This window comes from Chinchilla lanigera, unplaced genomic scaffold (genome assembly GCF_000276665.1).
Source record: "Chinchilla lanigera isolate Chin_1 unplaced genomic scaffold, ChiLan1.0 scaffold00080, whole genome shotgun sequence".
In the NCBI taxonomy this organism is placed as follows: domain Eukaryota; kingdom Metazoa; phylum Chordata; class Mammalia; order Rodentia; family Chinchillidae; genus Chinchilla; species Chinchilla lanigera.
The window spans coordinates 7,155,987-7,171,932 of NW_004955481.1; the positions used below are offsets into that span (position 1 = coordinate 7,155,987).

The 15,946-nt window shown below is 40.2% G+C and overlaps 1 protein-coding gene across 5 annotated transcripts in view; it reads left to right on the forward strand.

The window, feature by feature from the left end:
- Rhot1 (ras homolog family member T1) overlaps positions 1-15,946 on the forward strand; it is a 49,461-nt gene that overhangs the window by 6,151 nt on the left and 27,364 nt on the right. For all 5 annotated transcript variants that reach the window (XM_013503493.1, XM_013503495.1, XM_005402812.2 and 2 more), the window contains exons 6-10: positions 4,245-4,353; positions 4,820-4,921; positions 10,707-10,805; positions 11,314-11,422; positions 12,276-12,396. In XM_013503493.1, the coding sequence (XP_013358947.1) occupies positions 4,245-4,353; positions 4,820-4,921; positions 10,707-10,805; positions 11,314-11,422; positions 12,276-12,396 (540 nt within the window). The remainder of the gene's footprint in view (positions 1-4,244; positions 4,354-4,819; positions 4,922-10,706; positions 10,806-11,313; positions 11,423-12,275; positions 12,397-15,946) is intronic.

Genomic DNA, 15,946 nt, shown 5'->3' on the forward strand with positions numbered 1-15,946 from the left:
ACACACACACACACACACACATACACATTGTCACAATGACACATTCTCTCTCTCTCTCTCTCTCTCTCTCTCTCTCTCTCTCTCTCTCTCTCTCTCTCCTCTTTTGGGAAGAATCGTTTGAAACTGCAAATATATGTGAGAGCAAAGTAACATACAGAGTCATGATACTGTAATGATTCATAATTACAGACATTAAATGTTTTAATCATTTTACATTTGTGTTTCTCAAAAGGCAGCTTGAAAGTCTCAGTTTTACAGTGTACCTTCCACCTGTATTGCATGTCCGGCCCCTCTTTTTCTTTTTGTGGTTCTGGGGATTGCACACTTGCACATGCTAGGCTAGAGCTCTACCACTGAGCTGTGCATCTAGGCTGCCTCTCTCTTGAGATCTCCCCAGAATGAGGTGTGGAATTACTGATTGCTCACAGTGTGATAGGGAAATAAGCAAGAAGTGATACATTTTCTACTTTTTTGAGCAGAATAGTAGTTCTGGGCATGAATGTTTTCAGTCAAGGAAGCACCTAGCCAGGTATGGTGCCATAATCCCAGCATTTGGGAGGCTGAGGCAGGATGCTACAAGTTCAAGCCAGCCTGGGTTACAGAGTGCATTCAAGGCCAGCGTGAACTACATAGTGAGACCCTGTCTCAACAAAACAATAAAATAAGCAAACAAAAACCCAGAGACCATGAAAGTGGGAAGGTTTCTGTCCATTTGCTGGGAATGGTGGCACATACCTATAATCCCAGCACTTGAAAAGCTAAGGCAAGAGGACTGCCATGAGTTAGAGGTCAAACCTGGCCATAGGGCAAGACTGTCTAAAAAAAAAAAAAAAATAGAAACAAAACATTTTCTTTACAGTGTTACTTATTTGATTGGACACACATTTTTATTTATTTATTTATTTATTTTTGGTCTTTTTGAGACAGGGTCTTGCTATGTAGTTCAGATTGGCCTTGAACTTACTTCGTAGCCCAGGCTGGTCTCAAACTCGCAACAATCCTCTTACCTCAGCCTCCTGAGTGCTGGGATTATAGGCTTGAGCCACCATGCCCGGCTGGACACACATTATTTTATAAAGTGTTTGAGTCTCCATATAGCCACAGGTCCAGCAGTGGGCAGCGTAGAATGTCCTGTGACCAGTGCTGCCTTGTGGCCTAGTGTCCAGTGTCCACGTGCTCCTGCCCATTGCCCCTCTTGTTGGAGTCGTTTCCCTCCGTTCTCAGGAGAGACTCCTCAGAGAAAGCACATTTGTCTGGATCTGTCAGGCACCACCTGCGTCCACTGACTGGAAAATCGTTCGTCATGGCTCCCTAAAATGTTGTGGCTAGTTTAAGTGGTCCTTTTGGTGCCGTTTGGAAGTGGCTTTTGATGCTAGAGGATCTAATTTAGCATTGACAGGTGTGGCCATGATCCATAGTCATACATACACCCATCCATCCCTCAGCTATTAGTTTTCTCTTTTTGAATTGTATGAGCGTGCTTATTTTTCTGATTGTGGACTTCCTGAGGTGTGATATACATTTTATTATACAGGCTTTACATTTCCTCATAACTTGGCTTTCTTTTTCTCCTAATAACTTGTTATCTGGGCCTCGTACTTTCAGTTTACATCCGTTACACATGTATTCCTTAGTACTACTGTATCTTGGGCCATTGTCACAGTGATTCATTGTTTTAAGGCCACCAAAACTGGCCTTCAGCTTGTGGTCTCCTGCCTCAGCCTTCTTAGTGTTGGGATGACAGGGCTGTGCCCCCATACCTTGCTGACACAGTGGTTCTTAATCAGGGATGTGTATTATTACCTAAGACACTTTCAAAAATACACTTTCATCCCACCCTAGAATTTTAGAATCAGTAATTTTTGTTTGTCTTTTTGAGACAGGGTCTGTCTGTGCAGTTCAGGCTGTTCTTGAACTCACTTTTTTTTTTTTTGTCTTTTTGAGACAAAGTCTCCCTAAGCAGTTCAGGCTGGCCTTGAGCTCACTTTGTAGCCCAGGCTGGCCTCGAACTTGCAACAATCCTCCTGCCTCAGCCTCCCAAGTGCTGGGATTACAGGCGTGCACCACTGCCCAGCTAGAATCAGTAATTTTTAAATAGGGCTTGGACACACACATATATATTTTTAAGCTCCCTGAGTTATTCTGATACGCACCTTTGTTAAAAGTCACTGTGGTTCTGGAAGTGTCCTGTCTCACTGGAGAGCCTACACTTGGCCCATACAGTGGGTCAGTCCTTTGAAGCATCATGGTTACACTACCAGGGTAAACTAAGTGCTGCAAGTGTCCCTGTTGCAGCCTGGCGTCTAGTAGGTTGCCTTGCGCTCCCTCTGAGCCAACCTTTAGGATTCATAAGGACGCGTCTCCACTAGGCTGGTCCTCCTTGAGACCCATTTCATTTCTCACAGGCCTCTCAGGTTTCACTTACTTAAAACAAAACCCTTCCGTACCTCCCTACCCCACCGCCACCAGGAAACAGCAAAACCCCTCAGTCTTCTCTGTCTTTGGAGATCTATCCACTTTGTCTGCCAAAAACCTGCATGCTTTTTTGGTTCTTGCCTTTCCTTCAAACTCTATGTCTAATCTGTCAGGTACTCCTGTCAGTTTAGTCCTGAAGTGGCTGTCTCATCTGAGTATTTCCTTTCCATCTTCACTGTCACCGCTCTAATCCAAGCCATCACATTAGAAAACCCTTTCCCCTTTTTCCTTTTCCTGCTTTTTTGTTTGTTTTGAGACAGGGTCTCACTATGTAGTGCAGGCTGGCCTTGAACTCACTTATGTAGCCCTGGCTGGCCTCTAACTCATGGCATCGTCCTGCCTCAGCTTCCTGAGTGCTGGGATTGCACCTGGTAAAAAATCTTCTTACACCCAATGAAAAATCCTTTTCTTAATGGGAAAAAAAATCAAGCATAAGCAGCAGAGAGAATAGTGTCATGAACCCCCATGTACCCGTCATTCAGCTCAACTCGTGGCTAGTCTTGTTTCATCTACTACCTCTCCTGCTGAGGTCATTTTAAGTCCAACTGAGACATGTCACACCATATCATATGTGCGTTTTGTGGGTTTTTTTTTTTGTCTTTCTGAGACAGGGTCTCGCTATGCAGTTGAGTCTGGCCTTGAGCTCATTTTGTAGCCCAGGCTGGTCTCGAACTTGCAACAATCCTCCTGCCTCAGCCTCCCGAGTGCTGGGATTACAGGCATGCGCCACCACGCCCGACTCATATGTGCAGTTTTGATACGTATCTCTAAAAGGTAACAAATTGTGGCATTTAAAAATATGGATCAAGCCGGGCGTGGTGGCGCAGGCCTGTAATCCTAGCACTCGGGAGGCTGAGGCAGGAGGATCGTTGCCAGTTCGAGACCAGCCTGGGCTACAAAGTGAGCTCAAGGCCAGCCTGAACTACATAGCGAGACCCTGTCTCAAAAAGACCAAAAAAAAAATATGGATCAAGCCAGTGTGATGGCATGCACCTGTCACTGTAGCACTTGCAAGGCTGAGGCAGGAGGTTAACCGTGTGAGTTCAAGGGTAGCCTGGACTATCTTGCAAGACCCTGTCAAACAAACAAACAAATAAAAGCAAGTGGATCAGATCATGTACCTCTGCTTATGGCCATTTACATTAAAGTCCACAGTATTTACTATAGCTTTTAATCCTTATGTGTATGGCCTTTGATCCTGTCTCCAATCCCGTTTTACACTTCTTTCCCTCTCCTGAGTTCTTTCCACTGTGAGTTTTCCACTTCCTTGGCCCCACCAGCTGGTTCCTTTTGCTCTAGGCCTACGCACACCCTGTCACTTCTTCCCAGTCAGCTCTTCCCTGCTCTTCACGTGGCGGATTCTGTCTTGTCCTTTACTCTGCGGCTCAAACGCCACCTTTTCTGAGAGCTTTTCTCTGATTCCTCTTTACCATTAATTCCCTCCTAATTCTGTCCCTTATGCCCTGCCATTCCTTCATGACACTTACTGAGTTGGAAATTGTTTATTGACTTACTGCTTGCTTTTACTTTGCTTTGTTAGAATGAGGACAGACCTTTGTCTTGTATCCTTAATACTTAGAATCTGACTATGTTGCGTGTAGGTGTGCAATAAATATATGCCAAATGAATGAGTGAACTTGCTATCTAGGGGTCTTGGCTTGACCATAGTTGAGAGATGGTGAGAGTGAATAAAAGCATTTTAGTTAGAATGTACATCAAACTATAGATCTGATGTCTTTCCTTATTGCAATGTGTCCAATTTCTTTCAGGCTGCCTTTGATACTGGTTGGGAACAAATCTGATCTGGTGGAATATAGTAGTATGGAGACCATCCTTCCTATTATGAATCAGTATACAGAAATAGAAACCTGTGTGGAGGTATGATGGATTCATCATTTGTTTTGGAAATTTATTGTTGGTGAATTCTCAGTAATTTGAGGTTCTGAATAGGAGGGTGACGGTATAGATTGGGATAAATTTTCTGTTGTTTTTGAAGTGATGTAGCTGGGCGTGGTGGTGCACACCTGTAATCTCAGCATTCTGGAGGCTGAGGCAGGAGGATAATTGTGAGTTCGAGACCAGCCTGGGCTACAAAGTGAGCTCAAGGCCAGCCTGAACTGCATAGTGAGACCCTGTCTCAAAAAAAAAAAAGTGATGTAAATCAGATAAAACACCTAACTTAGAGTTGTGCTCTAAGCTTTTTGTAAGCATTCGTATTATGATGTCCACAGAGTATAATTAATTGTCATTTTTTTCAAGGCATGTTATTGTTACTGTATGTTAATAATCAAAATTGTTAAAATTTATTTTGGAGTATATAAAATTTTAAACTTTTTTTTTTCAGTGTTCAGCAAAAAACCTGAAGAACATATCAGAGCTCTTTTATTATGCACAGAAAGCTGTACTTCATCCTACAGGGCCCCTGTACTGCCCAGAAGACAAGGAGGTACCTTCAGGCTGTTTCTGGGGACTGGGATGCGGAGGGAAGCTCTGGGAGGTGGCGGCTCTTGGTAGCTCTCATGTATGTTTTGTGCAGGTAAAGCCTCCCAAATTGAAATGTATTGTTTGAGAAATTGTTGTATTTTCTATGTACTTTTCTTCCATGAAATTCACAGTAAATACACAGGATGCTTTCCAGGTTAAATATTATTTCAGGAAGTGGCATTAAAGCAAACAGAAGTATTCGCAGCAACCAAACATCCAAATGTTTAGCTAATGATCTACTTTGTGGCAGAATCTGTCAACTTAAAAACAATCACAAAACTTGTGTAGTTGTTTTGTTTCATTTTTTGGTGCTGGTGCTTAAACCCAAGACCTTGCACATGCTAAGCATACACTCTATCACTGAGCTACACCCCTAGACCTTGTATGGTTTGTAGGCATGTATACAATATGTAATAAATTTGGTATCTAAAATTAAAGAACATTTTAGGCCAGGCGTGGTGGCGCACGCCTGTAATCCCAGCACTCAGGAGGCTGAGGCAGGAGGATCATTGTGAGTTTGAGACCAGCCTGGACTACAAAGTGAGCTCAAGGCCAGCCTGAACTACATAACGAGACCCTGTCTCAAAAAGACAAAAAAAAAAAAAAAAAAAAGAGACCATTTCACCATAGACTTAAAAAAACTGAACACATATTTTACACAGACTCATATACCCACGAAATGTACCCCTTCAAAGTATACAATTCAGTGTTTTGGGTTTGTTTTTTTAGTAAATTCACAAAGTTATGTAATCACTATCTAATTCTAGAACATTATATCACCCCTGAAAGAAACTCTCCCAATTAGTCCCCAAATCCTCTCTACCCTAACTCCTGGCAACCACTGATCTACTTCCCTTTTTTTTTTTGGTCTTTTTCAGACAGGGTCTTGCTATGCAGTTCGTGCTGGCCTTGAGCTCACTTTGTAGTCCAGGCTGGCCTAAACTTGCAGCAATCCTCCTGCCTCAGTCGCCCCTCCCCAATGCTGGGATTACAGGTGTGTGACACCACACCCAGCTTGATCTACTTTCTATCTTTAAGGTTTTGTCTCTTCCAGACATTTCATAACAATGGAATCATCCAGTATGTGGCCTTTTGTTTGTGGCTTCTTTTACTTAGCATAATGTTTTCAAGGTTCATCTATGATGCGGTATGTATCAGTTTCATTTCTTTTTATTTTTTTGTCTCCCCCCGCCCCCGCCCAAACTCATGGTGATTCTCCTGCTTCAGCCTCCCAAGTGCTGGAATTACAGGCGTGTGCCACCACATGCTTATTTTTTAATTTTTATTTATTTATTTTTTGTGTGTGGTGCTGGGGAACGAACCCAGGGCCTTGTGCATGCAAGGCAAGAACTCTGCCACTGAGCCACATCTCTAGCCCCTCATTTCTTTTTAGGGTCAGAAAATATCTCTGTGTGGATGCACCAAACTTTTTCTACCCTCTTACCTGTTGGTAGACATTTATTTCCCCTCCGGCAATTATGAATAGCCCTTTGAATGTTCACATACACGTTTTTTTTGAAACATTTATTTTCAGTTCTTCTGAGTTTATATTTAGGAGTGGAATTACAGAATCACTTGGTAATTATATGTTTACGTTATCAAGGAACCCACTAAATTGTTTCCACAGTGGTCTGGCCATTTTACATTTTCACTGGCAATATAGGAAGATTACAATTACTCCATATCTTTGCTGGCATTTTTATTTTAGTTTTTTTTAGTTTTTTATCATCATAGCAGATGTAATTGATATCTCATTGTAATTTTGATTTGCATTACCCCGATGGCTAATGATGCTGAGATTTTTTTCATGTGTCTATTGGCCATTTATGTATCTTCTTTGGAAAAGTACGTGCTGTGCTGTATTTTATTCAGACCCTTTGCCCTGCCCCACCTCTTTCTGTAATATTGAGGATCCAACCCCAGGTGCTCTTCTACTGAGCTATATCCTCAGCCCTTTTTAAAATCTTGTTGTGAGATGGGATCTTGCTACATTGCCTGCTTCAGACTCCTAAATGGTTAGTATTATAGGTGGGCACTCCTAGGCACAGGCAGTTTAATTTTAGATAAGGTTGGGCACATTCAGGGTGGTATGGCCACAGATGGTAATTTACTTTTAATTGAGTATTTCCTAAATTTGTCTCATAAGAGTCACTAAGTGTACTTGTTACAAACTCATCCCATTCTGATTCAACCAGACACTAGTTTATAATCAAGGAAATTTGGATAATACTTCTGTACTGTAGGGATTTACCTCAGACAGTTTAGTGTAGCAGTACATTAAATTCTTGTTAGTGTGCTCTCAATTCTTTAATAGCTGCTTTGTTTCAGGCCTATTATTAGTTCTGCTAATCTGCTAATCCCCTGACCCCTCCCCTAGTCCCTCAAGAGTAAAGCATCTACCACCATCTGTTACTCATTTCTTAGGTGCACTTGACTGATAGTAAAATTTTGAGTTATACTGTACCTTGTTTTATATATGTACAAGCGTCATCTGTTCTTATACCAGAGTCTTTTATTTAGACAATAATATGCTGTTAACACAGTTTTGAGGTAGAGTCATCAAAAAAGTCATATTCAAAATGAAAGCCTCAGCTGTAAATTCCAGCCATGATGAACTCTATGACCTGTGTTGTTTGTAGCTTACCTAATAGTGAAAAAGATGTGACTGTTATGTAATAGTAATGCTTACTAGGTGAGGCTTTAACTCATATACAAAAAGTTTTATTACTATAGAAATTGTTTACAGTTTTACTGAGATAGAATACTTCATACTTTTTTTCTTTTTTTTTATCTTTTTGAGACAGGGTCTTGCTATGCAGTTCAGGCTGGCCTTGAGCTCATTTTGTAGCTCATGCTGGTCTCAAACTCACAATGATCCTCCTGCCTCAGCCTCCTGAGAGTGCTGGGATTATAGGCATGTGCCACTATGCTCAGCTCTTAACACTTATTAGTAGTCATTTTTTGGTTTATATTTTAAAGTGGTTAACACTTTAAAAGTCACATTGAGCCAGCACCTTAGAGCACTTTAGCTTCTGATGCATCTCAGGCCTTTTTTTTTTTTTTTTCTTTTTAGTACCCAGTATGGAACTCATAGCCTCACGCTTGCTAGGCAGGCAGAGTGCCACTGAGCTATATCCCCAGCTCACATCTCAAACTTTGATGACAAATGCATCAGTTTTTTTGTTCTTAAATTATTTATTAACGTAGCCTTGTATTATGTGAGTAAAAATCACTTGCACAAAATGAAAAATTATTTTTAGTTTTTAGTTGTGTATATTGTTCTAGCCATTTAGACTTTTGGGAAGTTTAGATTATTGTATAACAGATCTTAAAAAGAGAACGAAATATATTAATGTAATATTTATTATTTATTAATCCTGAATGTCTAATGTGAGAGTCACATGTATAGAAGCAATGTATTGTCTTGACTTATTTAAAAAACAGGTGACTCATGATTTTAGATGTTATATAGTCCACTTACTACTCTTGTTTTTTTGTTTTATGAAAAAATAAAACAAAATTTCGTAACGAAATAAGAATAACAATAGTTAATACATTGTGCATTGTTATCTTTAAAATAGACTACAAGATGTAAATCAAAAAGATTCTTGTGAAAAAAGAAATAGCTAATAACACAAAACTGTCTCTTCCATGAACGAAGATAAACTAGTAGCATAAGTGAGAGTGTTTAGCGTATATATAAAAACACTTTTAAAACAATGGCGTATATAATTTGGAAGAATTTGAACTTTCTCCCTACTTCCTGTTTCTCTTCTACCTTGCTCTTTTTAAAAAAAATTTATTTATTATTATTATTATTATTATTATTATTATTATTGGTTTTTTTTTTTATGTATGTGGTGCTAGGGATCAAACCTAGGGCCTTGTGCATGCAAGGCAAGAGCTGTACCACTGAGCCACATCCCCAGCCCCTACCTTGCTCTTTATTTGAATATATATTTTATGTTTCTCATAGAAGAGAAACCATGTGATATTTGAACATGTGTGTCTGACTTACATGTTCTCAGTTGCATGCATTTGCATACTTATACCTCAGGTTTATCTTTCTGTGTATCAGGGTGGTGCTCCATTGTGTGTGAATGCCGCATTTTCTTTATCCACTCGTCTGTGCTGTTTCTAAGACCTGGCTATTGTAAATTGTGCTCCTGTAAACATGGGTGTGCATGTTACCCCTGTAATACGATGACTTTTAGCTTCAGAAGATCCCTGGAAGGGAGACAGCTGGGTCAACACTCAGGGCTCTCATATAGGTAGCCCTAGCCAATCCTCTCTAAATAGTTGACTGATTTTTCTTACATTTTTCTCATCTCTTTATATTTTACAGTTTTTTCTCACTCTGTCAAATTGCTGTCCTAGAGACTCATTTAAAACAAAATAAAAATTTTTATTTCCTTTCCTATTTTTTTCTGATTCTTTTGTTTGTTTGCTTTTTTTGAGACAGGGTCTCACTCTGTAGTTTAGACTGGCCTTGAACTCCCTGTGTGCCCAAGCTGGCCTCAAACTCTTGGCGATCCTTCTGCCTCAATTTCCCAAGTGCTGGAATTACAGGCGTGTGCCCCCACGCCTGGCATTCCTTTCTTTTTCTTTTTCTTTTTTTTTTTTTTTAAGAATTTCTTTTTGGCATTTCAAATTGACAGTATGGTCAAAGCTGTCATTGTTACCATTTTGCTTTGGGTAGCCGTATAGCTGAAATTCCAATTTAATAATTACATATTTTCTCACTTTGCCATCTCATCTCTCTGATTGAGATACGTCTGTAAGAGATACACTTTAAGTTTAAACTTGAAGGACCTTCCTGAAAGTCTTTTTTTGTTGTTTTTGTATTGCGTGGTGTTAGGGGTCAAATCCCGGACTTCACACATGCTAGGTAAAAACACTTTCCCACTGAGCTACATCCTCAGCCACTGAAAGTTTTTTCATACTCAAATTTGTTGGCAGTGATTATCTGATACTCTTACAGAAGCATGTTGGGAAATAGATATTCTATCCTTTATATAACCTGAAACAATTAAGAAGCTATCAAAATATATCAATATTACTTATAAAAGCTTACAGACTGTCAAAAAATAAGGTTTTTTACACTTCTTTTCCTTTTTTTAGAAGACGGTTTCACTATGCAGTTCAGGCTGGGCTTGAACTCAAGGCAATCCTCCTGCCTCAGCCTCCTGAGTGCTGGGATTACAGGCGTGCGCCACCACACCCGGCTTTTTACACTTATTAACCAGTGATACTTTGCTGCCTATTTATGAATAAGCACATTTTATCTCCCAGCTCTGATACATACAAGGAACAGATCAAAACATTGAGTTCCAGTCTCTTACCAGAAATCTGCTGTAAGGACAGAAAGCCTTTAGTAATTTTACAGATTGGTTCAAATTCTTTATGGAATCCGAGGAAATAAAATATTTCTTCTTAATTCTTAAGCAGAGTGAATCTCTTCAGATGATCCAAATGATCAGCTACTCTCCTGCCCGTCCTCACAGGATTCACGGTCATGAAGGCAGAGTGTAAACATCCCAAATACCAGTTCAAGTGCACATTGTCTTGTTTGCCTAAAAAGATGGGTGTGAAAGTAAACGGCTTTGCTTTAGATCATTCTTCATGTTGGCTGTATGCTAGACGCTGTGTGAGAGCGGCTGGAACTATCCCCAGCATCACTAGTGAAAATCCTCCTTTAAAGTCCTGCTCTAACTAAAACAGTTGTGCGTTTTCTCGATGATTTGTAGATGAAGCCAGCCTGTATCAAAGCCCTCACTCGTATATTTAAAATATCTGATCAAGATAATGATGGCACACTCAATGATGCTGAGCTCAACTTCTTCCAGGTAGCTATCATTGGTTCCAGAGATTTGCCTCTCTTTGTTCTTCTTTGCCAATAAAAACTGTAAACATTGCTTATTTTAAACAACATAATTGATAAAGGTTTATTTCTTTCATTTAAAAGTATCTTTCACAGCAAGCTATTTAAGCATTACGGTATTAAAAACTCCCTTACGCCTATGAATTGAGGTGACTGATAGTTTCATTTCAGAGTATACAATGGGTGTATTAATTGAAGTCTGAACTCTGAATTATTTTGCTTTCTTGGTTTTGTATAACATAGCCACACAAAGAACCTTGTGTTTTAGAAATGGGAGGAGGAGGAGAGCTGGGAAATTTATAGTAAGCAATTAAATTTTTACCTAAATAATACAGAGTGGAGGCTCTCTGAATGTAGAATTTGTTTTTTCTGGTTGTGACTTGTTTGATTTAATGTTGCTCGTAGGTTCTTACTTTATATTTTTGGTTTTAATGTTGGTTTATTTTTAAGCTTTCTTTGTGTCTTTTTGCTAGAGGATCTGTTTCAACACTCCTTTAGCCCCTCAGGCTCTGGAAGACGTGAAGAACGTAGTCAGAAAGCACATCAGTGACGGGGTGGCTGACAGCGGGTTGACGTTGAAAGGTGAGCGACTGGTGTCTTTCTGCCCTTTTGAACTTAGTAGTTTTGAAATTTGGCAGGAGGTAAAGGTCTTTGTAGCAGTATTTGTATTTTAAGGAAACGTTAGTATTTACTAATAAGTCTAAAGTCTAACTTGAATAATAAAGAGTTTATTGTCAGTATAAGTTAGAGTAGGAAAATTGGTTGGACCACAGGGATGCCAGGGTCCATCTGAGGGAAAGTGAGATCTGGAACAAACAAATTTTTTTTCTTTTTTTGTCTTTTTGACACAGGGCTTCACTATGCAGTTCAGGCTGGCCTTGAACTCACTTTGTAGCCCAGGCTGGCCTTGAACTGCAGCAGTCCTCCTGCCTCTGCCTCCTGAGTGCTTGAAACATACAGATTTATCTTAAAATCCTTCCTTCTGATAAACAAATTTCAAACAGAAATTATTTTGAGGGAGTTTTGCATGACTCAAATTTACCAAGTATAGAATGTTCCCCCTTGAATATATTTTGTAGACAGCCACAGTGAAATAAGAAGTGAAGTTGAAATTGAGACTTTGCCACTATAAAAGTAAGATCAGCAACCTATAAAACATTTTCATTTGTTTCCATCGTAAAGCTTGGTGACTATCAGTGTATTCCCTGTAATTTTGACCCTTCCATCTTGTACTTTTCTTGCTGAATTGGGTGTTTACATGAAATGACTAAAATGAGCTTTTTTACATTGAAACACTTGTGAACTTTCTTTGGTCTTCATGGTGGAGGCTAGTGTATGTGTTTTCACAGATACAACTCTTGCTGTGATGTGGAATATGCTTTCTCTTGTGTGACTCTGTGCCCTTCTTCACATGTACCGGTTTGCTTTATTTCAGGTTTTCTCTTTTTACACACACTTTTTATTCAGAGGGGGAGACACGAAACTACTTGGACTGTACTTCGACGGTTTGGTTATGATGATGATCTAGATTTGACACCTGAATATTTATTCCCCATGTATGTACCTTTGGTTTTCTAATTGATTTCACTTGGCAAGTGTTTTTAAGTGATATTTAGCATGTAAGTAGGCAGGCATCAGGCTCCTCAGGAATAATTTAAAATTATGGGCAGAAGTTTGTAGCAGAGTTTCTAGGCCTCAGCATTACTGACATTTTAGACTAAATAATTCTTTGTTGTGGAGCCTCTCACATGCATTGTGTGATGTTTAGCATAACCTTAGATGCCAGTAACACCTCCTCTGATTTTGACAACCAGAAATGACCAGATGTCCCCTCAGAAAGCACAATCATCCACAGTTGAAAACCACTCATTTATAGCATGGCTCAGTCTTCTCATAGAGAATATGGGTGCCTTTTCTTGGGGCATGGATACCAGGAATCAAACTCAGGACCTTGTGCTTGCTGAGCAGATGCTGTGCCACTGAGCTATCTCCCCAGCCCCTACAGGTACCTTTAAAAAACAAAATTCTTTTTTTTTTTTTTTTGAGACAGTCTGGCTGTATAGTTCAGGCTGGCCTTGAGCTCACTTGGTAGTCCAGGCTGGTCTTATACTCACAACGGTCCTCCTACCTCAGCCTCCCGAGTGCTGGGATTACAGGCATGTGCCACCATGCCCGGCAAAAAAAACAAATTTCATTTTACTGAAGAAGGAGAAAAAGAGATGGAAGATAAACTTGTTTTTGGAGTCAAGAGACCAGATTTATGCTGGTTAGCATTTTTCTTTCCTTTCATCAGATCTTTAATTTTATAGCTTGGTAGTAGCTCAGGATAAAAGAAGTATTTTTCCTAGATAACTGGCCTTGCTTTTCTTATTTTCCTTTGATAATGCTATTTAAATTGTTTAAAAAAGGACCCAGTGCTGCCCCACACAGAAGAAACCTTACTGCAGGATGTTTCGTCTCTACCCTGAGGAAGCAGGCTTCTTAGGGGTTGTGCCTTTCCATGACCCCGGCGTGGAGTCTCCCACCTCCCTCCCTTTTTCAGTGGCAGCTGTCTGTGTAATGGTTCAGAAAGGGTTGGTTGTTGTTTTCTCCTTCTCCGTCATTAAGGAAGCAGTTTATTTTCTGATTAGATTCCTAGTCCCCTAATCAATTCTAAATTGGAACTTCGGTTGTCTAAGGTACTAAATCTTGGCTCAAGTTAATTTCCTGTTTTTGTTTTTGTTTTTTTAAATAACAAATACAGGGGCTGGGGATTTAGCTCAGCGGCAAAGCGCCTGCCTGGCAAGCGTAAGGTCGTGAGTTCGGTTCCCGGTACCGGAGAAAAACAAAAACAAAACAAAAACATAAATAACAAATACATGCTGAATGAGGCCAGGCATGGTGGTGCACACCTGTAATCCCAGCACTTAGGAGGCTGAGGCAGGAGGATTGCTGTGAGTTCAAGGCCAGCATGGACTACATCGTGAGACCCTGTCTAAAAACAAACCAAAAAAAGGAACAAAAAAGAAAAGCGAATAAAGTTGTCCTAGAACCTTTCCACAGTTTTATTCTCTATGCTATTTAGGTGGGTAGATACATTCTTCAGGAAGTTGCTTATTGCTTTTTCAAATAATACAGGAAATTCCATCTCTTAGGGCTTTGTGGCCTACCCTAAGCATCTCTTTCAGTTGTCCTTGTATTCTCTGCCTTTAATTTTCTACATAACAGCCCTCTAGAGATCTCTCTGCTTTCTTAGTAAACTCTGTCCTCTGTCCCTCACATTGCTGCCAGCTTTTTACCACTCTACCCCACTCCACAAACTGGCTATGTCACTTCTCTTTGAGACACAGCACAAAGCCCAAGCTTCCTAACGTGGTGTGAGAGGTCACTCCTGCTCGGCTCTGCCATGCTGCGCCTTCGGAAGACAGTCCACCAAGCACATGTTGCTTCCTAGTCGTGTTTTTCCCAAACCATATTGTTTTCATTCTTTGCTCTCTCCCCCCATGCGAAGCCCTCATCCTTCCTTGGGTTACAGTGGCTCTTAGCAGTGCTGATCCCTTCCCACCGGCGGGCCTGAGTTCCCCTGTGCAGAGCTTCCCCTGGCATGCTTCGCTGTGTACTTAGCACTTGCCTTGCTCTTGTTCCGTTTGTGCTCTACAGTGAGTGTGGCGCCTTAGAAGTGGGGAGACGGCCACTATCAGGAAGACAGTAACACATCTAGCGAGGATGCAGAGAAAGGGAACTTCTCTACTGTTGGGGAGAATGCAAGTTAGCATAGCCATTGTGGAAAACAATGTAAAGGCTCCTCAGAAAATGGAAAATTGTGTTACCATATGATCTAGCAATCCTACCACTGGTTGTAGGCCCAAGGAAAATAAAATCTTATTTCAAGAGATACCTGCACTTCCATTTTTATTGCAGTACTAGTCACAGTAGTCAATATAGAATCAACCAAGTTGTCCATCTGTGATAAATGGGATTTATTTATTTTAATTTTTTTGTTTTTTTGAGATAGGGTCTTGCCATGTAATTCAGGCTGGCCTTAAAGTCACTGTGTAGCCCAGGTTGGCCTCAAACTTGCAGTGATCCACCTGCCTCAGCCTTTTTTTAAAATTTTTTTTTTTTTTTTTTTTTTTTTGGTACCAGGAATCGAACTCTGGACCTCATGCTTGCCAAGCAGGCACTGTGCCACTGAGCTATATCCCTGGCCCCTGCCTCAGTCTCCTGAGTACTGGGATTATAGGCATGTGCCATCCCGTATAGATTTTAAAAAGTGGTACACACACAGGAATGTTGCTCTGTGAGGAATATTACTCAGCCATTAAAAAGGGTGAAATATTGTCATTTACAATAACGTGGATATAGAACTGGAGGACGTATTTTTAAGTAAAATACAAGGAAGGCACAGAAAGTCAAATAGCATATATTGTGACTATTGTGGAAGCTAAAAAAGTTGGTCATAGAGAATTAAAGAGTGGAATGGAGGTCACGAGGGGCTAACAGGAGACAAGAGGAGAGGAGGATGGCTAATCATGTGTGCCAAACTTCAGTTCCAGGGGCATTAGTTCTGATGTTCTGTAGTATGATAGGGTAACGGATAGGGTAACTGCTCTAGCAAGTCGTTGTCCATTTCAAGTCTGAACTTCCCAACACATAGAAATGGTAATATTTGAGGGCATTGAAATGCTCATTACCCTGATTTGATCATTATGTTATATACATGTACAGTATCAAATGGTAATAGTATATCCCACAAGCAAGTACAACTGTTGTATGTCGATTAGAAATAAAATTTTTTGAAAAATAGTGGAAAGCCTGTCTTGTTTTCTTTTCCCTGTTACCTAGTTCAGTGCATTTGATTAATGTTAACTGAACTGAGTTTGAGGTGGGTCAAAAAGGTCAAATCAGGTAGAAATAAACCTCTTCACATCATTTTCACCTCATTACAAGCTGGCCTTAATATAAACCCATAATTATGACTTGAAATGTGCTTATAGGACGAAAAAAACCCATTACCATTTAATCAGTAGTGTTTGTAAAATTTTTCTTTCACCCTGGCCTTATGATATTTAGGAAAAATCCTCATGGTACTTGGGAATAAGGCTTATAATGACTTCTCGGAGCAGT